Below are 24,779 nucleotides of genomic sequence, written 5' to 3'. Positions count from 1 at the left end.
CTGCAGGCGGTGGGGGCGGGGACGAAACCGGAAGTCCGGTGGGGTTTGTGCGTCGCGATGGAGGCTGACGAGTACGAGTCGGTGCTCTGTGTGAAGCCGGAGGTCCACGTCTACCGAATCCCACCGCGAGCCACCAACCGTGGCTACAGGTGACCGCCCGCTCTCCCCGACTTAAAACCTTTCCCTCGCACACCCACTGCGGGAGCTCAGGTCAGAAGCCGGGGAGGTGTCCCGGACCCGGGAGGGGCTTGAAACCTCGGCCGGCCTGACCGGGAAGGCGCTGGGGGCCTTCGTGGGCCGCCGGGGCCCGGGTCAGGCCACGGAGCGGCCGCGCTCGGCCCGGGAGGGGTCCTGGCAGATCCTTCACCCCGAGGGGCCGGAAGGCGTCCAGCAGAAGGCCGAGGCCAGGCTTGCTTTCCTCGCCGACTCCCCTTTTCCGGCTTAGTTCCACTTGCTTGCCAACCTCCCTTCCAGTTTCTCTCCCGATGGCTTCTGCTCTGCAGAAGTGGGAGATGGAGTCCTACACCCGGGCGTCATCTTCACCTGAGACATAAACACAGCAGCGTGTAAACTACGGCTATTTCTGGTTGGGAACACGGGAATCTGCCGTAGAGGAGAGATGGGCTCTTACTGCGTTATGTAGTGTTCACCACCCTTTCAACCGTGTGCTTTATTGCCTCCAAATGAGATGAAAAGAGGTACACGGACAACCAACCTGGCATTGGCTGGTGGAGGGCTGGTCTAGGAGGAACGTGTGCCCAAGTTATATTGGATTGGCCTGCACAGCAATCGCGATGCAGTGTCCACTCATCCATCCACCTGCTCCTTTGGAGTTAGGTGCACACAGCCTCAGCGAATTTTCTAATAAACATTTTACTGAACACTTAAGTGGATCCACAAGACCATTTAAAAATAGCATGAAAACAATAAGAAATACATTTGAGTTCTGTTTTCAGATTGTAGATGGATCTTTCAATCCAAGGATGGTTATCAATCCTGATCTTTTGAGGCTTGAATGGGCTGGGATTGTTTCCTGTGTGTGTGTGTGTGTGTGTGTGTGTGTGTGTGTGTGTGTGTGTGTGTGTGTGTGTGTGTGCATGTGCGCGCGTGCGTGCGCACATGCCTGTGTGCTTGTGTAAGTCCTACGGGTTTTAACTCAGTGTACCTGGGTGCTGTCTATGAGTGTGCTCAGGGGTTGCACTCAACCACTTGAGCCACTGCTCCACTTTGGTTTTCTGGTGGTTAATTGGAGATACAGCCTTCCTGGCTGGATTTTCCTGCCTGGGCTGGCTTCCAACCTTAATCTCAGTACTCAGCCTCCTGAATAGCTAGGATTACAGGCATGGGCCACCAGTGCCTGCTCACTTCCTTTTACCTCGTAGAAAGCAAGGTTAGCAAGTGTCAGCAGGAGTTGGCTTGGCTTAGAGGAAATTGCACTTCAGTCTCAAAGCCCCCTCTTTCCCTGTGAGATCTGTTGCTCCAAGAAGAGGAACTGAAACCCAGCTGGCTGCCTTGTGAATTGAGGGGCTTTCAAAACAACCTGCCTCCAGAGTTCTTGAGAGCTAGCATCTGCTTAGCAACTTCCAAGAAAAAAGCCATGTATGGGGAGGTTCCTGGAAACACCCACTTGCCTTGCTATTTGGGGGTTTTACTGACCTACCTGCTTCTTCAAAATAAAATGTGAAGTTATTGCCTTAAAAGAGTGAAAAGAGGCTGTTGCTGTGGGTCCTGGTTTCTTTTTGCTTAGGGTACATTTGCGAGTGAATTGCGAATGAATTGGATGACTCCAATTCTCTTCTTTTCCCTACACATTAAGTTACTCTTACTTGTCCCCCAATGATCTTAGAGCTTCCAGCAAGCACTCTGATCCCCACTGCCAACAGTGCTATGAGCAGAAACAACTGTCCTCTCATGCCCATGCTTCCTCCATAGAAAGGAAAATGGAAGAAAATCCTACATGGGAGAAGGTTGGTAATCTGCAGGCTGAAACTCTGTTAGAGTGGCTCACAGGCTCAGAATTGGTTTTGTTTTGTTTTGTGCCAACCATGGGGTTGAACTCAGAGCCTAAGCACTGTCCTTGGGCTTTTTCAAGGCTAGCACTCTAGCACTTGAGCCACAGTGACCCTTCCAGCCTTTTCTGTATATGTGGTACTAAGAAATCACACTCAGGGCTTCCTGCATGCTAGGAAAGCACTCTTTATCATTAGATCACACTCCTAACCCAGTTTTGTATTCTTAAGTGGGTTTTTGTATCTATATAGTTTTATTGAAATAGGACCACATTCAGTTTAAAAAAAAATTTTTTTTTTTCTTAAAATACTAGCATACCGGGGCCAAGAGTTTGGCCACACAGTGAGAGTGCTTGCCTAGCACTCTCAGGAAGATCTGGGTTCGATTCCTTAGTATCACATACTTAGTTGCCCAGTGACAGCTGTGTGGCCTGAAAAGCCAAAATTATTTCCTGTCTTTCCCTTTTCAGACAAGGTCTGCCAATCCTGGTCTAGAGCAAGCAGCCTTTCCTTTCCATTGTCACCCCTTTCATGGAGGAATAGAGCAGGACCCTCTGGCAGAGGATCAGTGGTTTCTGTCTCCTTAGGGCCTCGGAGTGGCAGCTGGATCAGCCATCATGGAGTGGCCGGCTGCGCATCACTGCAAAAGGACAGGTGGCCTACATCAAGCTGGAGGACAAGACCTCAGGTAAAGACAGAGGAGCCTGTGTTGGGCTCCCACTTGAAGGGAGAGGGCCAGGCCATGGTTAGGGGCACTGTCTTAGGTCAGATCGTGTGTACCTCCCCATCTCCTCCATTCCCCAACCTTAGCCCTAGAAACCACCAGCCTCAGGTATAAAAAGGAGTGTTTATCAAGGACTTGTTCTTTTTGAGTGTCTTCGAACTAAAGGTCTAGTTGGGCTCTAGAAGTAAGGGGCTTGCTTTGAAGATATTCTCTGAGTGGGCCCACATAGCACCCTGCCACTGAGCTCTGCTTCTCAGAAGTCTAACTCCCCAGGAATGGCCACACCCAATAACTGAAAGCTGGGATCTGTCAAGCTCAGCTCTTTCTCCTCCCCCCTGGAGCTTGAACTCAGGGTCTGAGGACTGTCCCTAAACTTTTTTTTTCTCCTCAAGGCTACCACTTGAGCCAAAGTGTCACCTCTGACTTTTTCTGTAACTAATTGGAGATAAGAGTCTTGACCCAGTTGAAAATGTTTGATGTGGGGCTACGCACTTGTAATCCCAGCACCTTGGCTGAGATAAGATGATGACTTCAAAGCCAGCCTGGGCTACATAATGAGACCTTTCTCAGACATAACACAACAAGCCTTAACCACATCAGAGGAGAAGAGCGCCTGTGGGCAGTGCTGCACCAAACTATGGAGGGCTGGGCTGACAAGGGGGTACTCTGGATGGGTGCTTTGTAAACCAGTCACCATTTACTCAGTCCCTGAGATTGCGTCAGACAACTGTTTTAGGAGGTTGCTTTGTTTGTATTGGGACAGGCATTACCATGCCTGTCAGCACTGGAGTTTTCTGTGGATATAAAAAATCCCCTTTCCCTGTGGCTCACAGGCCTCTCCTGCTTCAGCTGCTCCATCTTATCTGGGCCTGGGGTCACCTACACCAAGACCCCCATATCTGCTTCAAGCAGATCATGGAAATGCATAATGCCAGTGGCCTATGGCAGTCCCAGCCTTGCGTTCTCATGTGGGCCTGGTATTAGAAGAGCTTTCAAGTTTTAAAGAAGCAAGATGTCTGGATTATCTTACATGTATGATACACACACACACACACACACACACACACACACACACACACACACATGTTTTTTTTGTTTGTTTGTTTGTTTGTTTTTGGTGGGGCATAGACTTGAACTTGGGGCCTGGGCGCTGCCCCTGAGCTCTTCAGGTCAATACTTCACCCTACCCCTTGAGCCATAGCCCCACATCCCATTTTCTAGTGATTAATTGTAGATAAGAGTTTCATAGTCTTTAGTGCCTGGGCTGGCTTTGAACTGTGATCCTCAGATCTCAGCCTCCTGAGTAGCTAGGATTATAGGTGTGAGCCACTGTGCCTGGTATGTATTTTTTTTTTTTTTTTGCTGGTCATGGGGCTTGAACTCAGGGCCTGAGCATTGTCCTTGGACTTTTCTTAAGCCACAGCACCACTTCAAGCTTTTTTCTATGTATTTGGTACTGAGGAATCAAACCTGGGCCTTTGTGTGTACTAGGCAAGCACTCTACCATTAGGCCAAACTCCTAGCCCCCTGGGCTTATTTTTTATTTTTATTTTTTTTGTGGATTATGGGGCTTGAACTTGGCCTGGGCGCTGTCCCTGAGCTCTTCAGCTCAAAGCTTCCACCCTACCCATGAGCTAAGCCCCATTTCCCATTTTTCTAGGTTAATTGGAGATAAGAGTCTTAGGTCTTTTTGTGCCTGGGCTGGCTTTGAACCTTGATCCTCAGATCTCAGCCTCTTGAGTAGCTAGGATTACAGGCGTGAGCCACCGGCTAAGGCATTTACATTTTTGAATTGATTAAATAGCTGAACAGTATTGAAATGGGGCTGGGTTTGACCCTTAAGTCAAGAGGCTTGACAGGCTGACTCAAACTGTCCCTTAGTCCTGCTTTGATATCTTCCCTTCAGCAAGAGTGGAGGGGCTGGGAGTTTGGCCTAGTGGTAGAGTGCTTACCTAGCATGCATGAAGACCTGGGTTAGATTCCTCATTACCACATACACAAAAAAAGCCAGAAATGGTGCTGTGGCTCAACTGGTGGAGCACTAGCCTTGAGAAAGCCCAAGGAAAGTGTTCAGGTCCTAAGTTTAAGCCCCAGGACTGGCAAAAAAAAAAAAAAAAAAAGTGGATGTGTATGGTTCATCTCTGTAATGCAAGCTATTGGGGAGGCTGAGTTCAAGGATCAGATTCGAAACCAGCAGGGGCAGGGAAGTCTTTGAGAGTTACTGGAAAAGCCAGAAGTGGAGTTATGGCTCAGTGGTAGTGGGGGGAAGGGGAAAAAAACAAAAACAACTTAGGGACATTGGCCAGACCCTGAGTTCAAGCCCCAGTGCTGGTAACAAAAGAAAACAAGTGCGATGGTGGCTGATGCCTGTAATCCTAGCTACTCAGGAGACTGAGCTCTGAGGATCATGGTTTGAAGCTGGGAAGTTTTGAGACTTATGTCTAATTAGAAAAAAGCAGAAGTGGTACTGTGGCTCAAGTGGTACAGTGCTAACCTTGAGCAAAAAGGAGCTCAGGGACAGTACTGAAGCCCAGAGTTTAAGTCCCAGGACTGACAAAAAAAAAAAGGAAAAATAATATTTGTGATTGGAAGATTGTGTCCACCACCTACCCCAGCTTCACTGCGATGCTTTGTGTAGGGGCAGGCCTCTTGGTAGTGTGATGGGAACACTAGGCTCATGCCAGCTTGTGCTTTCAGGGGAGCTCTTTGCTCAGGCACCAGTGGATCAATTTCCAGGCTTAGCTGTGGAGAGCGTGACTGATTCCAGCAGGTACTTCGTCATCCGCATTGAAGATGGAACTGGTACGCCTGGGTCTGGGTGGCACTCTGGCATCAGTGTCCTCTGCTTCTAAAAAAACTGGGGCTGATCATGTGTAATCCCCAGGGCGACGGGCATTCATCGGGATTGGCTTTGTGGATCGAGGGGATGCCTTTGACTTCAATGTAGCATTACAGGACCATTTTAAGTAAGTGCTCCTGGAGACCCCTTCCTCCTCCCTCTCTCCTCCCTTCCCTGGGAAACCATTTCCAAGGAGGGCACCCTATGACATTGCTTGTGTAGTAGCAAGACTTCAGGAAAGCCCAGTCCTCCTGGCTTGCCTCCTCACCTCTCACCAGTCCCCATCACTGCTTCCAACTTTCTCCCTTTCCCAAGGCGTCTGCCATCTGAGTCCTCAGCTGTCAGGAACCCATGAGCTCCCGAGTTTTGGAAGCCCTGGCATTTTTTTTATGTGTATGAAAAGATAGGCAAAATACAGTGCTCCTCTGTCCTCTGCAGGGCTCCATCTCTGACTGCCAAAAGTTGGCAGTGCTAGATGGCATTATGTGCCTTCTATTTCTGGTCATCTGTCTGTTTCACCCTAAATGAATGTTGAAATGGTGGAGTGGGGACTGGGAGTTTGGCCTACTGGTAGAGTGCATACCTAGCATGCACGAAGACCCGGGTTTGATTCCTCAGTACCACATACATAGAAAAAAGCTGGAAGTGGTGCTGAGGCTCAAGTGGTAGAGCTCTAGCCTTGAGAAAGCCCAAGAACAGTGCTCAGGCCCTGAGCTCAAGGCCTACCACTGGCAAAAAATAAATAATTAAAAATAATAATAAAAGAAGAAATGGTAGAGTGGGCAGGAGTTGGGGGCAGAATATGCAGATTGTGTCAGGGGAAGGAGAGGAAAGGGAGAGCTCTCGGTTTCCTGGAGGCAGAGCTGGGACCCTTGGGTTGGAACCTATCTTTAAGACCTTTCGATCCCAGTTATCCTGGTGAGGAAGCCAGTGAGCCTGCAGCTGCTTAGGATCACCACTGAAATCTGAATTGCTGGCTCCAAAGCCAATCTGCTGTGCCCTTCTCACTTTTCCTTCCTGTTCCTCCCCAGGTGGGTGAAACAGCAATGTGAGTTTGCGAAACAAGCCCAGAACCCAGATGAAGGCCCCAAGTTGGATCTGGGCTTCAAGGAGGGCCAGACCATCAAGATCAACATCGCAGTGAGTCTCACCCTCCCTTGGTCCCTTGGCCCTGGGCAGGTGACACTGGTGATTCCCAGCCCAGAGCCTCTAACTCCTTAGAAAGTCAGCTGTCAGCAGCTAGTTTACTGAGCAGCTGCCTCATGGAAGGTACACAAATCCCCTGCCCTGGTGATCACAGCATGGCAGGAGAACTTCTGTGCTTAAGGATACCCTAATGTGGGGGCCCAGGAAAGGCTTCCTGGAAGGAGTCATGTGCAGGGAGTGGGGAGCAAGATCCCAGGAGCTGCTCAGCAGAGTGAACAGCCTGCACAAGGCCTCTGAGTGGACAAGGAGCATCTGTCACTTGCCACCAGAGCTGATGTTTCTGTCCTGGCTGTTAGACTTGGGAAGGTTGTGTGCTCATCTCTAGCTGTACCCTGGCCTCGTGCCTCATGGCCTCATGTAAGGAAGCTTTGTGAGTGCTCTGGGCTGGGAGGCATGGAGAGGAGGAGGGCTGGGAGGCCTGGGAAGCTTTGGCTGGTGGTGGAGTCCTGGCTCCCCTGGGTCTTCTTTCTGCAACTAGCCTTTCCAGAATAACATCTACCGAATAGGAACAGTTTGGGATGGGCTGAGCTGCCAAGGTTGGCCTTTATTTGACCTCAAGGGTGGAGTGGGGAGATAAAATCGTCATGTGAGGGGACCAAGGACCAGATGGGTTTATTTTTGAAGAAATTTGAAACTAAAGTAATGCTCTTCTTCTTTACTCACCATTCTTTTTCCTCTTTTCTGCTTCATGCTGGTGATGATTTGGGACCTTGAAGTTGGCTAACTGGCTCTTGGGAGAAAGTACAAATCCAATCCAGTGGACTGGTTGGGATATGATTCTTTCTCTTGCTTGGAGGAAACTAACATGTAATGAGCAGCAGCTGTGGGCCAGGTAGTGTTCTCAGGCGTTTCTCCTGTGAATTGACACCCCTCCCTCTAGAAGACAAGACAAGGATACTGAGGCCAAGGAGGCCAAGGGACTTAGCCAAGGTCATAGATATGGAAGAAAATGGTTAGCTGGATGCACGCTGAGGGCTTCGATGCTGCTGCTGCTGCTGCTGCTGCTGTTGCTGTTGCTGCTGCTGTTGCTGTTGTGCTCACGGGAGACCCGTGCTGTTTTCATCTGTGTCACTTGAGCTGTTGTCGAGCTCAATTCTTTGCTTTTTAAATGTTGCTTTGTTTTGTTTTGTTTTAAGATCTAATACACAGAAAAGTGAAAAACTATAAATGGAAAACTCTGAATTTAACTTATTGTTAATTGTTATTATGATGGATGTATCAGAGGGGTTACAGTTATGTAAGTCAAGTAATGAATACACCTCCCTCCCTCCCTCCCTCCCTCCCTCTCTCTCTCTCTCTCTCTCTCTCTCTCTCTCTCTCTCTCTTTCTCTCTTTCCTTCCTTCCTTTCCTTCCTTTCCTTTTCCTTCCTTCCTTCCTTCCTTCCCCTTCCTTCCTTCCTTCCTTCCTTCCTTCCTTCCTTTCTTTCTTTCTTTTCTTCCTTTCTTTCTCCAGTCCTGGGGCTTTAACTCAGGCTTTCTCAAGGCTAGAACTCTATCACTTGAGCCACAACACCATTTCTGGCCTTATCTTTTTTGTTGTTGTTTTGTTTTTGTTTTTTGCCAGTCCTGGGCTTGAGCTCAGGGCCTGAGCACTGTCCTTGGACTTTCTCAAGGCTAGAGCTCTACCACTTGAGCCTCAGCACCACTTCTGGCTTTTTTTTTTCTACGTATATGGTACCGAGGAATTGAACCTGGGTCTTCATGCATGCTAGGCAAGCACTCTACCACTAGGCCAAACTACTAGCCCATTTCTGACCTTTTCTATGTATGTGGTATTGAGGACTAAAACCCAGCTCTTTGTGTATGTTAGATCCATACTCTAAACTAGGCCAAAAATCCCAGCTTTTTTTTTTGGCCTTGAACTCGTGAACTCAGGGCCTGGGTGCTATCTCTGAGCTTCTTTCACCCAAGGCTAACTCTCTGTCACTTTGAACATATTTCAACTCTGGTTTTGGAGTTGTTAACTGGAAATAAGAACTTTCCTACCTGGGCAGGGGTTGAACAGTAGACCTCAGATCTCAACCTGAGTAGCTAGGATTACAGTCATGAGCCACTAGTGCTTGGCCATGAGTACATTTTTTTTTTTTTTTTAACAGTGTCATCCCTTCCCGCATTCTCTCCCAGGAATTTAATTTATAATTTTGTCTTTTCTTTATTTTTCCGTGTGTGTGTGTGTGTGTGTGTGTGTGTGTGTGTGTGTGTGTGTGTGTGTGTGTGTGTGTGTGTGTGTGTGTGTGTGTGTGTGTGTGTGTGTGTGTATGTGTGTGTGAGTCAGCTTGGGTGCTATCCCTGAGCTCTTCAGCTCAAAGCTAGCTGCCCTACCCTTTAGCCAAGTCCTACTTCCCATTTTCTTGAACTCAGCTTGGGTGCTATCCCTGAGCTCTTCAGCTCAAAGCTAGCTGCCCTACCCTTTAGCCAAGTCCTACTTCCCATTTTCTAGAGGTTAACTGGAAATAAGAGTCTTGACTTTATTTTGCCAGTCTTGGGCTTGAACTCAGGGTCTAAGTGCTGTCCCTGAGCTTTTTCAACTCCAGCCTAATGTTCTGCCATTTGAGCTACAGGTCCACTTCCAAATTTTTGGCGATTAATTGGAGATAAGAATTTCGAAAGCAAAGCCAGGTACAGTAGCTCACGCCTGTAATCCTAGCTACTCAGGAGGCTGAGATCTGAGGATCTCGGTTCAAAGCCATCCCGACAGAGAGACTCTTCTCTCCATTTAACCATTAGAAAACTGGAAGTAGTATGTAGCTCAAGAGGTAGGGTAGTAGCCTTAAGCTGAATTGCTCAGGGACATTGCCCAGGCCCAGAGTTCAAGCCTCATGAATTCATAAGCCAGGAACTGGTGCCTCACATCAGTAATCCTAGCTACTCAGGAGGCTGAGATCTGAGAATAGTGGTTCAAAGCCAGTCTGGGAAAAAATGTCCGCTTGAGACTCTTTATCTTCAATTCTCCAATTAACTACTCAAAAACCAGAAGTGGAATTGTGGCTCAAAGTGGTAGAGTGCTAGCTTTGAGAAAAAGAGCTCAGAGTCAGCTCCCAGGTCAAAGTAGAAGATCCTACAACTGACTTAAAAAAAAAAATCTGATAGACTTTCCTACCCTTGCTGGTTTTTAACCACAGTCCTCAGTTCTCAGTAGGATTATAGGCAGGAGCCACCAGTACCAGGCTTCTTTTTGGTTTTTCTGAGACAAGATCTTGCTTGCTATGTCTATCCCAGGCCTGGAATTCTTAGTCCTCTTGCCTTAGCCTCCTAGGAGCTGTGATTACAAGTATGTGGCACTGTGCCCGTCAAAACGAATTTAGCCTGGCACTGGAGGTTCATGCCTGTAAACCTAGCTACATAGGAAGCTAAGGTCAGAGGCTCGTGGTTCAAAGCCAACCTGGGCAGGGAAGGTCCACTACACTCCTCCTCCTCCTCTTCCTCCTCCTCCTCTTCCTCCTCCTCCTCTTCCTCCTCCTCCTCTTCCTCCTCCTCCTCTTCTTTTTAACAGTCCTGGGCACTGTCCTTGGGCTTTCTTAAGGCTAGTATTCTACCACTTGGGCCACAGCACCACGTCTGGCTTTTTCTGTATATATGGACCAGGGGATGGAACTCAGGGCTTCGTGCATGCTAGGCAAGCACTCTACCGCAAGGCTAGGCGCCTGGCCATCCACCAGACATTTGTTTTGTTTTGTTTTTGTTGGTTGTGGGACTTGAACTCTGGGCCTAGGCATTGTCCCTGAGCTCTTCAGCCCAAGACTACCACACTACCCCTTGAGCCACAGCGCCACTTCTGGTTTTCTGATGATTAATTGGAGATAAGATTCTCACAGACTTTTTAGTGCCTGGGTTGGCTTTGAACCTGGATCCTCCGATGAGTAGCTAGGATTGCAGGTGTGAGCCACCATGCCTGGTTCCATGAGACTCTTCAGAAAGCTGGAAGTAGAACTATGGCTTGAAGTGGTAGAATGCTAGTCTTGAGCAAAAATGCTTAGAGAGAACACCCAAGCCCTGAGTTCAAGCCCCACAACCAAAACCAAAACAAACCTGAAAGGCATAGAAATTTTCCCTAGATCCAGAAGCAGAGGAGTCATTGCAGTTAGTACTGGAGAGGCAGTATTGCTGTTGTAGGAGCTTACTCCTTGTCACTGCTGTGCTGTGCAGGTACATCCAGGGCATCTGTCTGAAGATGGACATTTGGGTGGTTCCTGCTGCCACCAGTGGTGGAATTCCTGTCTCTTGGTGCACATGAGCATGCATTGCTGTTGGGTCTATGTCTGGGTCATGAGTTTACATGTTGCATGTTGCACTTCATAGATTTTTTTTGGGGGGTGGTGAGTGCCAATACTAGGGCTTGAACTCTGCCTTGCGTTCTTGCTTAGCTTTTTTGATCAAGGCCGACGCTCTTCTGCTTGAATCACACTTCCACTTCCTGCATTTTGCCAATTCAAGATAAGATTCTTTTGGATTTATCTGCCCACTCAGTCTTTGAAGCTTGAGTCTCTGGTCTCAGCCTCCTGACTAGCTAAGATTTACAGCTATGACCACTGATGCCTGACTTGAGGCTTTTTTCCCAGTGGCTTTTCTGATAGTTGATGCCTCAGTCATTCTGATGACTATAGGATGCTAGATCATTGTACATTTGACATGCATTTCCCAGGGATGGAAGGAATCAGGTGCTAGGTTTTTGGTTTCGTTTTTTTTGCCAGTCCTGAGGCTTGAACTCTGGACCTGAGGGCTGTTTTTGAGCTCTGTGTGTGTGCGAGTGTGTGTGTGTTGAGCTGTGTGTGTGTGTGTGCCAGCCAGTCCTGGGGCTTGAAGTCAGCACCTGAGCACTGTTCTTGGGCTTTCTCAAGGCTAGAGCTCTACCACTTGAGCCACAGCACCACTTCCAGCTTTTTCTGTGTATGTGGTATTGAGGAATTGAACCTGGGTCTTCATGCATGCTAGGCAAGCACACTACTACTAGGCCCAACTCTCAGCCCTGTTCTTGAGCTTTTTTGCTCAAGACAAATACTCTACCATTTTTGACTTCACTTCTGACTTTTTTTTTTTTTGATAGTTAATTGAAGATAAGAGCCTCAAGGACTTTCCAGGCCAGGCTGGCTTTGAACCTTGATCCTCAGATCGCAGTTTCCTTAGTAGTTATGATTTCAGACATGAGCTACCCAGTGTAGGTGCTGGGTGTTTGTTTTAATAAGCCATATCAATGATAAGCCTGGAATTATGAAGTACTAGATGCTGTTTATGCCAGTGAGGTATAGATAGGACCACTTTTGACTCTGTGGTTGTTTGTTGGAGATTGGGGTTCCCCTTGGCTGTCCTGTGGAGCTCTCTGATTACAGTACCCTCTCTTCCCTTTAGAACATAAAGAAGAAGGAAGGAGCAGCTTCTACTCCTCGAGCCCGGCCTGCCAGCACAGGTGGTCTGAGCCTGCTTCCCCCTCCCCCTGGAGGCAAGGCCTCCACGCTCATCCCACCCTCTGGGGAGCAGCTGTCTACAGGAGGCTCCCTCACGCAGCCAGCTGTTGTTCCTGGTTCAGGTCAGTGCTAGGCAACTGCTAATTCTTCTCCTTGGTAGTGGGGTCCAGAGCTTCCTTCCTTCACCCTTTCTGACTTGTCACCTTGGCCCTGGATGTGTCAGACATAGAGCCTGTGCACATCAGAGGTTTTGTGTTCCCCTCTGTTTGCCCTTCCGCTAAGCAGAGCTGTGGGGTCCGAACAGTCACGTTCTGTTCTCAATGGGTATTAAATAGGTGATACAGGTACATCTCTGCCTAGTGAGAGTGAGGAGTCAATGAGCAGCCAGTAGGATCCCACTGGGGTAGCTTCCTGGAGGAGGTAGCATTGAACTGGCCTATGAAGGAAGGAGATGATTGGGGCAGGGATGTTGGCATTCCAGACAGACAGAAAAAAACATGTGGGCTCAGACTTTGAGATACTTGGTATATTTAGGAAGATGGCTGTATCATAGAGTGTGCCAAGGTTAGCAGGAAGCAGGACTGGAGTTTGGAGTGGGTCTCTGGGTGCTGGGAAGCTGAGAGAGCTCCAGGTAGCTTGTGTTGATGACACTTTTGGGAGGGCCCAGGATTCCTAAAACTAGCATTGGGGTTGCCAGCCTTTTCTGTTCTTTTCTGTTTGCTTTGCCAGTTCTGGAGCTTGAATGCAGAGCTTGAGCACTGTCCTTGGGTCTTTCTTACGGCTAGCGCTCTACCACTTGAGCCACCACACCACTTCTGGCTTTTTCTGTGTATGTGGTACCCAGGAATCAAACTTAGGGCCTTGTGCATGCTAGGCAAGCATTCTACCACTAGGTAAAACTCCAGCCCCCAGCCTTTTCTTTCTACTTCCCTGCTTGACTGACCCATGCAATGTGCTGCTTTGGCCTTCCCAGGCTGGGGATTATTATGAGCCTATCTCCATCCAATTCCTCACCTAGTTTGGAACAGCTTCTGGGTACAAAAGCTTTCTTGGTTCTTTTTTTTTTATTATTGTAATTAGTAAAAGGGTTACATGATATTTGCCTGATAGAAGGTGCATTAATTCACATACATTGATACCCTTTCACATGTCTTGGTACCCATTTCCCTCCCCCCCCCCCCCCCCCCCCCCCCCGCTTTCTTGGTTCTTAAGAGTCTCTGACATTGGCTCCTTTGCTTAGGGGTCAAGCTTTCAACCTCAGCCCTATGGGGAAATTTACCAGTCAGGAGAGGCGCTTTCCTTGACACCAGGCGTTTTTTTTTTTTTTTTGTTTGGTTTGGGTTTTTTTGTATTTTAATTTTTTGTGTTGATTACTGTTATGAACTCTAAGCCAAGGCCTACTGCTTGCTAGGCAGGCATTAATTGAGCCACTCAGCCAGTGCCCTTTGGAGTTGTTTCTCTGTTTGTTTTGTGCTAATAGTAGGGCTTGAACTCTGAACCTCATACTTTCACTTAGCTTTTTCACTCTGGCTGGTGCTCTACCACTTTTCTGGCTTTTTGCTGGTTACTTGAAGATGAGTCTTGTGGATTTGTCTACTTGTGCTGGCTTCAAATTAGGTTTCTCAGACTCCGAAGTAGCTAGATCTATGATTATAGATATGAGCCACTGGCACTGAGCTGGGTTGTTTATTTTATGCTCTGGCCAGCCTGGACTGTGATCCTCTTACTTATTTTTTCCTTATGTCACTGTGATGGCAGGCATATACCACTATGTCCAACCTTGACTGAAACAGTATAGATGGTATTCTCCATTCATGAAATCAGGATAGGCAGTAGTATGTTTGAACAGATTTCAGAATACATAGTTGAAAAAAGCCTACGGTATGAGGGATGGGTAACAGATGACACTTGCTGTCACCTTGTATAGTTTTTGCTTTTCCCCTGAGGCTCCCAAGGGCTGAGCTATGGTGGAAATGTAGCACTGCTGGTGTAATGTGTCTCCCAGACATATCTCATTTGTCCTCAGCCTCCTGGAATCATGAAACTGACTCCCAGGTCTCTCTCTCCTGCTTGTCACTGAGACAAGCGGGAAGAAGCTCCTAACTTCTCTTCTTCTCTTTTCTCGCTACCCACTGGACTTGAACAGAAATAGGAAGTGCTGCTGTGTCCTGGCCACAGTCCAAGCCTGCCACTGCTGCCGCCGCTGATGTTTGGGGAGACTTTACCAAATCTACAGGGTGAGGAGCACTTGGGGGTGGGCAGCAGTTAGAGCTGTTTCTAAAGACCCAGGGCCACTCCCCAGGCCTGCCTTCTGGCTGTGGAAGCATCAGCTCTGGTTAGACATTTTCAGGCCAGCCAAAAGACAGAGCCCCTGGGTGGCAGATTGTCTTCTGTGAAGGCCTCTTGCTGTCCGCACCACCTCACTGAGTGCTTTATATGGTTGCCAGTTTCTCCCTAGTTAAATAATCAAACATCTTTTATTTAAATGAAGTACCATGAATCATCAAAATAATTCATAGGACTTCTGAGGTGGAGTGTTAGCTTCTCTTTGGAATGAGAATAGAAAGATGCTCAATTCCTATTTATACTGTCATGTCTGTGGCCAAGTTCTAGGACCAGGGTCAGTGTAATCCTGCTACAGTGACAGGAAAGCAGCCACGAAGTATGGACACAAGTAACATGGCTGTGTGCCAACAGAGCTATTCTCTAGAGCACATGGGCATGAGACATCTCATTTAAGAGAAAAGTTTATGTAACCTGAGGAGAGTGGGCTGAGGTTTGGTCCTGGGCCATAGTTTGTTGACCACTGGTCTTTGCTGTTTAGAAACTGTCTTCTTAGAGTTCTTTCTGCCCAGAGAGATGCCACCTTCATCTGCTCTTAAATGGTTGAGCTCTTCCTGTCCTTTTTTTCTCTTACAGGCCTTCTTCCAGCCAGACTCAGCCAGGCACAGGCTGGGTCCAGTTCTGACCTGTACAACTTTGTCCTCATCCAACTTCTGGGAAGGAGCTGTCTCCTCTGAACCCAAGGAAGGAAGCAAAGTGCTCCTGAATGCTCCTTGGAGTGAAGCAGTAAATTGGCAGGCACCATGTCATGCCATTTCCTGGAATTCAAGTATGCATCCAGAACACGGGAGAAGAAACACTCCAGATCCTTCCCTATCTGTTCTCCTGATGCGAGGGAGGTGGAGCCACCTTTCTCCATTGCGATGACCTGTATTAAACACAAACCCCTAAGCAACAGAATGGGTTGAGTTTGCGACCTGGATTCAGGTTAGCCCTTCAAAGGGTTGGCAGATGTTCTGGGGACTGCTGGGCAAGATGCTGTCTGCACTCCCTTTGGTGGGAGACAGGTGGCGCCTTCCAGCGGAAGAATTCTCTTGATTTCTAAGTCTTTGAATGAGCCATCAGGGAATATTGGAAAGATTATACAACTTTTTAAAGTTTTAAATATTTTGCTTAGCTAATGTGCCAGTCTATATTAACGTGTCCTTGAAAAGGGACCTGTGAAGGGCAAGGGCTTCTGATGACTTTTCTTGATGCCAGCAGCTGCATCAGCCATATGACCAGTTGCCTGGTTTCCGAATCTGCATCCAGGCAAGGCAGGTGCTGGCAGCTGGATGGGGCAGTGTTTGGGCAGGAAAGTGGGAGCTTGTGGAGTTGGGGTTAGCCACCGGCCACTTTCCAGGCTCCCAGGTTCACGGCAGAGTCCCTAGTGGACCTGGATATTTGCAGATATGTGCTGGTGGTTCCTGAAGTGCCTTAACAGCAGGAAGCCTTCTTCCCTTTTCTCCTTCAAGACTGAGCGATACAAGGAGCTCAGTGAACTGGAGGCACAAGGCAGCCTCGTTCGCTGATTTATAAGAAATTCTCTTGATGTCTCTCTGGAATTGCTTTATTGAGTTAACTTAAATTCTCATTTGGAAGATTTTTTTTTTTTTTTGGAAGGGTCAAGACCAAGAACGGAAAGTGTTGACATTTTTATGGGACCAGATTTTTTTAAGATTCATAAATAAATATTTTTACTTCTGTCTGTGTGAGATAAACGTGTTTTTGGTGACGTGGCTGTTCAACTCTCCAGATACCACCAACAGTGAATCCAGAGAGATTCCTGGAAAATAGCCCCTGTTGTGCTAAGGCAATATGCCCTCCCCTTCAGTCTATAGGCCTTTTTCCCATTTTTCAGGACAAAGTGGAAATAGCTGAGTGGGCTAGCTGTGCTGAAGGGTCTGGCTCCACATTCCTGCCTCTCTCTGAGGTCTGCCTATGAGAACACACCGCAGGAAGAAATGGTAAGGCCACAATGGCTAATACACGGTGTAGATGGGGAATCCTCCTCCCCGTCCAATGAGGGCAAAATTGCCTTAAAGGAGTAGGCGACTGTATCATGATACAGTCTGGACAAGGTACTTCTAAGTGTATGGAGAGTAGAATTGAGAAAGCTTGGACCTTGAGGACACCTTCATTAGAAGCATCTTCTGCTATAACTGGTGTCCACGTGTAATCCCAGTACCTGAGAGGAGACTGAGGCTGGAGGATTGGGAGTTTAAGGTCAGCCTAGGCTGTGAGGGATTCCTTGTCTCCAGACAAAAAAAAGTATTCTGCCAGAGGTTAGGTTAGATTCTGAAGACAGGTTGGGTTTTAGGTTTAGGCTGTCTTCTACTCTTCAGTGACCACAGGCTCCTTCCTTAACCCAGGCATAGAAAGCATAACCAGTACCCATCAAATTGTTCTAATTACCTTTCTCTGGAGTCAGGACACGAACCCAGAGCCAAGAACCATGGCGGTAGTGCGGGGGAAGGTGGTAGCTTCTGAGGAAAAGACTATCAGGGCTCTGGCCTACAAGATCCTTGAGAAGCCTGGTATGTGCAAGCAAATTGGATAATCTCCATCACCAGTTAAAATTCTAAAAACTACTTCATACAGCTGGGCGCGGTGGCTCACGCCTGTGATCCTAGCTACTTAGGAGGCTGAAATCTGAGGATCAAGGTTTAAAGCCAGCCTAGGCACAAAAGGACCTGACACTCTTATCTCCAATTAACCTACAGAAAACAGGAAGTGGGGTTTGGCTCTAGGGTAGGGCGGTAGCCTTGAGCTGAAAAGCTCAGGGACAGCGCCCAGTCCCAGTTCAAGCCTCATGACCCACCAAAAACAGACCAAAAAAAAACTCCTTAACACTGGGCCGGGAGTTTGGCCTAGTGGTAGAGTGCTTGCCTAGCATACATGAAGACCCAGATTTGATTCCTAGGTACCACATACCCATATACATAGAAAAGGCTGGAAGTGGTGCTGTGGCTCAAGTGGTAGAATGCAAGCCTTAAGGAAAGCCCAAGGACAATGTTCAGGCCCTAAGTTCAAGCCCCAGGACTGGTGAAAGAAAAAAAGAAAGAAAGAAACCTACTTAATACATTATCATCAGGGAAAGCCAATAATCTAATTACACTTGTGGAACTTAAAAATGGTGGAGGGAGGGGTTGAATGTAGCTAAAGGGGATGGCATTGAGTTTGGGGGACAGTGAGTGGGAAAGCAAAGGTGAGCAGATTGTGTGTGTATGTGGGGGTCAATGTGGAAAAGAATCTGGAAGGAATAATGTCACTTGCAATGCTCCTGTATAGTACTAGTCTCTTGTAGTCTCATAGATAAAACAGTATAGCAGGGCTGAGAATTTGGCCTAGTGGTTAAAGTGCTTGCCTAGCATGCATGAAGACCTGGGTTCGATTCCTCGGTACCACATACATAGAAAAAAGCCAGAAGTGGTGCTGAGGCTCAAGTGGTAGAGCTCTAGCCTTGAGAAAGTCCAAGAACAGTGCTCAGGCCCTGAGCTCAAGCCCAGGACTGGCAAAAAAAAAAAAAAAAAAAAAACAACTATAGCAGCCTGTAAAGGTAGGTAACCTAATCTGTTCAGGCAGCTGTAACAGTGACATAAATTGGCTGCCTTATAAGCAGAGTAATTTTTGGGTAGTCCAATATTAGGGCAATGGCAAATTAGTGTCAGGCAATGCCATCTTGTAACCTCATAGCCTTTTTCTACCCCAAAGTACTTCCCATTTTCTCCCCAAACTCTAGACCCCTAACCACCTCAAAGTCCAGAATTACCAGCTGTGGGGCTGCTGGCCTTTCAGGATACTGGGTATGCAAAGAAAAAAAAAAGTAAGCTACACTCAGTTGCTGTGGGGAACTGGCAGATGTGGGCAGGCTGAGATGAAGAAAATGGGGAGTAAGGAGAGGGATAGTAGGGGTAGAGTTGACAGGGCACACGGTGAGCACAAAAGCCTTGAACCCCAATCTCAAAGAGCTAAACACACTAAGCCCCACTTCTTGCAGTAAAGTGCCCCTAAAACCCTTAGGCTACTGCTTACTTGCCTAGTGCTTCAGCAGCTATATCAGGGAGCCTGGTAAGCAGCTACAGCCTAGGCCACACCCCTCACAAGCCAGGCTGGGGGCGGGACTCTGAAGTGGCTTCAGAAGGAGGTGGAAGTGTGTGGGGGGTGGATCTGCGAGACTAAACACATTCCAGACCTTTTGCTGCAGGTGGAGTTCAGCCCAGGTGCTGTCTTAACAATCTTCCCCTCCACCTGCTACCAGTGGGCAGATGTTATCATCTGCCACCACCAGGCAGCAGCCACTTGGGAAACTGTATGAGACTCTCTCCCTCTTTGAGCACCACCAAGAGCAGATCAACACATACCAGCTTGAGGTATGTGTGAGGATTGAGTTTGGCCACAGCGGGACGGCCAGTCAGGGTGCTCAGAGCCCCATCCTGCTGTGAGAGGGAGGCCTTGTGTCACAGGCCTGGATGATGGGCGCTGGGGCTGAAGGCATGTCCTGGTTTACAGCTGTTTCCTTCCTAGAGGAACAAGCAGACTGTTTGACTGCTGTCCCGTGGGGCCATCCATGGACACTGATGGAACGGAGCTATGTAAATAAGCTATGGAAGAGTTTGAAGAAACAGTGAAATATGGATACTTTCTAACTGATGCCATCTTGGCATCATGATAGATGTTGGGGATTTTCTGAGAATTCTGGAGGTGATATGGGACATTCTTTGGATTACGGATGTCTTACAAGTTGTTAAATTCCATGAAAGTCTTGCCCTGGATTTCTCTCCCTAGATAACTGGCCCTTAATTGCCCCTGATTGTTTCCATAGATGGTTTGCTTTGTCTATAACACTTTCGTTAGGTTTAGTACTTCATCTAGCTTGCTTTTCTTAAGGGTTGCCTTTAGGGTTTGGGAAAGGAAACTCCACACAGTTCAAGGGAAGCAGGTTTATTGAGAGTGGGGGAGAGCAAACCTCCAGCCTCACAAGTGGAGGTGATCTTAGGGAAACACCTCAGTCTGGGGGGACCCCCATTGCTCCCAGGCGTGCCAATTGCCTGGGTTACAGGTGCTGGATGGGGACTTCTAGGGTGCACTCCAAGGGAAGGGGCCATTTCTCCCAGGCAGACCTAACATTCCAGCCTTTTGATAGTTATAAAAGGGTATCGACTCTTTCTGGCTACTTCCTGCTGACAAGGGATATCAACATTAGGGGTAGAAGGCAGAGATGCCCCATGCAGGAGAAGGCAGGGTAACAGTTCCTTGGCAGTGAACATGCTATGTGTCTGGGTGAAATGTGAGTCTTATGAGGCAGGGGCTTGGTAGATGGGAAAGAAGAGGTGTACTTTGGAGTCATCCTTGGCATACAAGGGGCAGGTCCAGAAGCCTTTTTTACTTTTTTTTTTTTTTAGCCAGTCCTGGGGCTTGAACTCAGGGCCTGAGCACTCACTGTTCTTGGGCTTTCTCAAGGCTAGAACCCTACCACTTGAACCACAGCACCATTTCTGATTTTTTTCTATGTATGTGTGTGCCAGGCAAGCACTCTACCACTAGGCCAAACTCCAGGCCCGCCTTTTTTACACTTGACAGAAGAAATCTCTGTGGGTTGACCATGGAGCTTAACTGCAGTGGGAGTGGTCAGCAGGACCTGATTAGGGCCTGTCTACTTAAGATGTAAACCAGACAGGGCCCGGAGTTTGGCCTAGTGGTAAAGTGCTTGCCTAGCATGCACAAAGACCTGGGTTTGATTCCTCGGGTACCACATACATAGAAAAAAAAGCCAGAAGTGGTGCTAAGCCTCAAGTGGTAGAGTTCTAGCCTTGAGAAAACCCAAGGACAGTGCTCAGGCCCTGAGCTCAAGCCCAGGACTGGCAAAAAAAAAAAAAAAAAAAAAAAAAAAAAAGTGTAAACTAGACAGATTAAGGGTCTTGAGGAAGACTTGATCCCCAGGCAAAACTGGAGAAGGAAAGGGGCCTTAATGAGTCTAAGGAAAAACTGGAATTTAGAGACTAAGGATATGGGACAGCAGGGTAAGATTATAAAGGATTATGAAAAAAGCAAGTTTTTCTGCTATGGATAGTTGCAGAACAAGTAAGAAGGCCGTCTACACCCACCACCAAGATCTGGGAAGAAAAAGACAGCCTGGAATAGTCAGGTAACACTGAATAAGTGGCTCCCATACCCAAAAGAAAGGATATAAGTGGTTTGTCTGAAACCTGAAGAGACACCCTGGGCTCCTCAGTTGTGATGTTTGTGGAATCCAGCGGCCCTGGGTACTGTCAGTCTTCCATTGCCAAGCCAAGTATCTTGGATAAGTTGGGCTCCTCCCTGGGGGGTGGGGGGGTCGGATGTGAGAGATTGGCCCACCTTGTAGAAAACAGGAGGGACAGTCAACTCCTCAGTGTCCCGGCTGTCCACACTTTGGCAGGGTTCAGATGGTAGTTGTAGAGTAGGGCAAGCTTTTGCTCAGTGGCCTTCCTTGCCACACTTAAAGCATGGTCTGGGTGACCTGCGTTGGGTGCCTCTTCTTTGAGGAGCCCAGAGGGCAGCAGCCAGGAGCTGGCAGTTTTTCCTATCATGGGTAGCCTTATCAGTTTTTTTCTGTTCCTCCCAGTTGTTGAAAACCTTAAAGGTCATGCTCACCAGTTCTCCTTGGGAGGTTTGAGGGCCATCCTCAGCCCTGTCATTTTTATTTTTTATATCAGGAGCTGATAGATAAAAATGGGTATTAAGGACCACCATAACTTCCTTTGAGTCTGGATCCAGCTTAGTATAATGCTCAAGTGTCACAGTGAGGAGATTGAGAAATCTGGCTGGGTTTTTCAGTGGGTCTCTGGGTAACCTCCTTTTAATTTATCATAGTTGACTGCACGATGGGCTGCCTTCTGGAGGCCAGCCACCAGGCAGGTTACCATCCAATTTCTTTTTTTTTTTTTTTTGCCAGTCCTGGGCTTAAGGTCAGGGCCTGAGCACTGTCCTTGGATTTTTCTCAAGGCTAGAGCTCTACCACTTGAATCTCAGCACCACTTCTGGCTCTTTCTAAGTATGTGGTATCAAGGAATCGAATCCGAGTCTTCGTGCATGCTAGGCAAGCACTCTACCACTAGGCCAAACTCCCAGCCCTTACCATCCAATTTCTGCTAACCCTTCCAGGAGCATTATTTTGGTAATCCCAATTTGGCTCTTCCCTGGGCACAGCCATTGCCCCTACCAGGAAAATATTGTCTAGGTGGTGGGTTTCATCAGTATGTGCCTGGGCTGCAACCCAAACCCTTTCTTTTTCCTCAGAGGTAAAGGTACAGGAGAGGGTTGCATATAAGTCATGCCAAGTGAGGTCATATGCCAAAACAAGGTATTTAAAACTCTTTGGTATAAATTATTGGCATCTTGGGAGTAGGATCCCAGTTGCTTTTCAATCTGGGAGACATCTGTCATTGAAAAGGGGGCATGCACATAAATAACTCCCTCTGCCCAACCACTTTCTGCAGAGGAAATAAGGAGGCTGATAGAGGCTGTGAGCCAGCAGTACAGGGTTGGATGTGAGCTTCAAGAGGTGAGTAAAAAGGAGATGAAGGGGAGTTGAAGGCACAGAAGTTTCAGCTTGGGGAGGAGGAGCAGAGTCTTCAATGTTGAATAGGGGATCAGGCCCTTCAGGTTCAGTGAGAGGCTCCAGGCTCTTAGGTGATTTGGCAGGGACAGGCTGCCCTGATGCCAGGAGGATAGAGAAAGTTGGGAAGGACTGGCAAACATGGAGAGCAAAGAAAGCCCAAACATATAGAACTTCTGGACATTTACCATTGCAGAATATTATTTTAAGTCCCATTTTGGGGCCATTGAGACAAATTGCCTAGCCTATACTTTGGCCAGACTTGATTGCAATAGAAGATGAGCTGTTTTGACTTTATATAGTCCTTGAATAAAAGAACATCTTGGGGGGCTGAGAGTATGGTCTAGAATGCTTGCCTAGCAGGCACAAAGCCCTGGGTTCTATTCATTAGTACCACATGCACAGAAAAAGCTACAAGTGGTGATGTAGCTCAAGTTATAGAGAGCTGGCCTTGAGAAAGCTCTCGGGCAATATCCAGCCCCTGAGTTCAAGCACCAGGTCAGGCAAACAACATAAACAGACTATCTAGACAATCCCAAGGGGATATCCTGGATTGGGAGGGGCTGGTGAGACCCTATTGTAATATGAAACACTAAGAGGAAGCGAGGAATCCTCTGATGAGCATGTGGGGTAGGGGGGAGTCAGTGAGCACATAGTTCCCAGAGAGGCAAAAATCCAGTATGGAGGAGGGGAGGGATCTGCTCTGACTGGAGCAGACCAGTGTATGAGTTAAAGTGCTCCTAAGCAGGAGTCACTCACCAGATGTAGACAGTAAACATTGTGGCAAATGTGCAGTCAGCCACAGGCAGAGGTCCCGCGGTGGATTTTCCTTCCTCTGGTTGGGAAGAGGGCTCAGAAGGCAGATTGGTCCTTGGAGAAATGGAGAGGATCCGGCCACTTCCGACCCTCTCCCCATCTGAGTCATGGCACCAAATATAAGGTTTGCCAAAGGTACCTCCACTCAGGTCAAGGGAAGAGGGTTTATTGAGAGAGGGAGAGAGCCAGCCTTCATACTCCTAGATGGGAGTTGGGCGCAACGAGAGAGGGGAAGGGAGTGTGGCCACAGCTGGAGTGGACAGCAGACATGACTTCAGTCTGGGTATCTCCCACTGCTCCCAGGCATGCCAGTTACCTGGGTTCCAGGGGCTGAGTGGGAACCTCTAGGGTGTAGGGGAGGAAAGGGAAGGGGTCGTTTCTTCCAGGGGCCCCTGACACATAGGTAAAACTTTTGTCTGCCTTTGGGACAGCCTTGCAGTCAGGGGCATTTTAATAAAGCCTCCCGATTCGACCTCTTAAACCGTGATCTTGTGGATCCAATTCTCTGTTGACAGAGGTTAGCTGGCCTGGCGCGGGGGCGATGACGGGGACGAGCTGCGTCAGTACGGTGTGGAAGAGTCTGAAGAAACAGAAGTTCGTGGCTGTCACCCTGACAGACACGGGCTGAGGCTGCAGCCTCCAGCCGGCCATTCCACTCGCAGAACCCGCCGCCTCGGCCCCGCTCAAGTAGGAAGGTGGACGCCGGGGCCACCGAGGCCCAGTCCAAAGTACTGTTCGTGGAGCCGTGGAGATCGTCTGGTGACATCCCTGTCCCACTTACGGGACGCGACTGAGCGCGGCGCGGTGGCGGCCAACTGGGACTCGACGCCAGCCCGGCCACCGACAAGGCGCTGGGCCGCTCCCGCGGTGCTGAGGGCCCTGGCCGGAGCCGCTGCTCCCTCGCACCGCTCGGCTTGTTCCAGCAGTGCGCTCTCCCGCCTGTGAGTCCGCGGAAGCGGGCCGGCCTCTGGAGGGCGCGGGGCGCGCTTCGGTCCCGTGTGTCAGTTGGGCCGAAGGCGCGCAGGGTACGAGCGGCGGGTGGCTCTAGCCCCGCCCCTCCAGGGAGAATGCACCAATCCGGTGTTGAGGCTTCTCCGTCCCGCCCCCGACGGCCGAGCCTCTCGCGCCGCTTCTGCCCCGCCCCTCAGGCCAGGCCGGGCTCGCTCGTTGGCGGTGGCGGCGGCCGCGGCGAGGCGCCAAGGTAGGGGCCATTGGCGCGCGTGCGCCTGGGGAGGGAGTGCGGCGGGCGTTCCGGGCCGAGGTTCCCGTGCGCCGGACCTTGGTGGCGCCAGGGCGCGGGCGGGAGTTGAGTCCGGGCCCTCAGGGCCTTGGGGGTCCTGCGCGACCCCGCGGTGCCCGGTGACTCCCAGGGCTCCGCGCACCCTGTGCCTCACATCCCGCTCGGTTTTCGCGGGCCTTTTGGCAGCAGGAGGCCGAGGCCACGCGAGTGCCGGTTTCCGTGGGCGCCCCCGGAGGAACCTTGTTCTGCCCCCGGCGGCGGAGCGGCGGGAGGCTCTGCCCAGGCGAGCCGCCTCCCGAGCGCCGGCCCGCGCGGCCTCCGGGGAGCGGCCCGGACGCCCAGGCCGCGGGGCCTGCGCACTTTCTTCAGCGGAGGCCCGAGGCCCGCTGTCCCTTTGAACGGGCTCCCAAGTTTGAGGGGTGTCGTGTAGCCCTGTGGCCGGGACCGGCTTTGTCCGGAGGCTGGGCCTGAGGGCGCCGCGGGCCGGCCGCCGAGATTTCCCGTTTCCCTGGGCGGAGCTTAGCGCCGGCCTCCCAGCGGGGCCCGATCCGAGACCGCGTAGCGGGGTCGGAGGCGCCGGGCGGGGTGGGGTAGGTGAGGGTGGCTGTGGAGAGCTGTGGG

At 49.3% G+C, this 24,779-nt stretch overlaps 2 protein-coding genes across 2 annotated transcripts in view; both read left to right on the top strand.

The window, feature by feature from the left end:
* The first annotated feature begins 39 nt into the window (after nucleotides 1–39).
* Necap2 (NECAP endocytosis associated 2) lies at nucleotides 40–16,210 on the top strand. Its single transcript, XM_090335733.1, has 8 exons — nucleotides 40–149; nucleotides 2,597–2,697; nucleotides 5,431–5,535; nucleotides 5,618–5,699; nucleotides 6,604–6,712; nucleotides 12,125–12,302; nucleotides 14,327–14,417; nucleotides 15,100–16,210. The coding sequence occupies exons 1-8, from the start codon at nucleotides 58–60 to the stop codon at nucleotides 15,146–15,148; spliced, it is 807 nt and encodes a 268-aa protein (XP_090191859.1). The 5' UTR covers nucleotides 40–57; the 3' UTR covers nucleotides 15,149–16,210.
* A 7,866-nt stretch (nucleotides 16,211–24,076) lies between these two features.
* Crocc (ciliary rootlet coiled-coil, rootletin) overlaps nucleotides 24,077–24,779 on the top strand; it is a 51,579-nt gene continuing 50,876 nt past the window's right edge. The window contains exon 1 of the mRNA XM_090335725.1: nucleotides 24,077–24,119. The gene's annotated coding sequence lies outside the window, so the exon portion shown is untranslated. The remainder of the gene's footprint in view (nucleotides 24,120–24,779) is intronic.

This window comes from Megascapheus bottae, chromosome 6 (assembly GCF_031878675.1).
Source record: "Megascapheus bottae isolate mThoBot1 chromosome 6, mThoBot2.hap1, whole genome shotgun sequence".
In the NCBI taxonomy this organism is placed as follows: domain Eukaryota; kingdom Metazoa; phylum Chordata; class Mammalia; order Rodentia; family Geomyidae; genus Megascapheus; species Megascapheus bottae.
The sequence above is the reverse complement of the archived record's forward strand: the minus strand, read 5'-3'. Positions and strand labels throughout refer to the sequence as shown.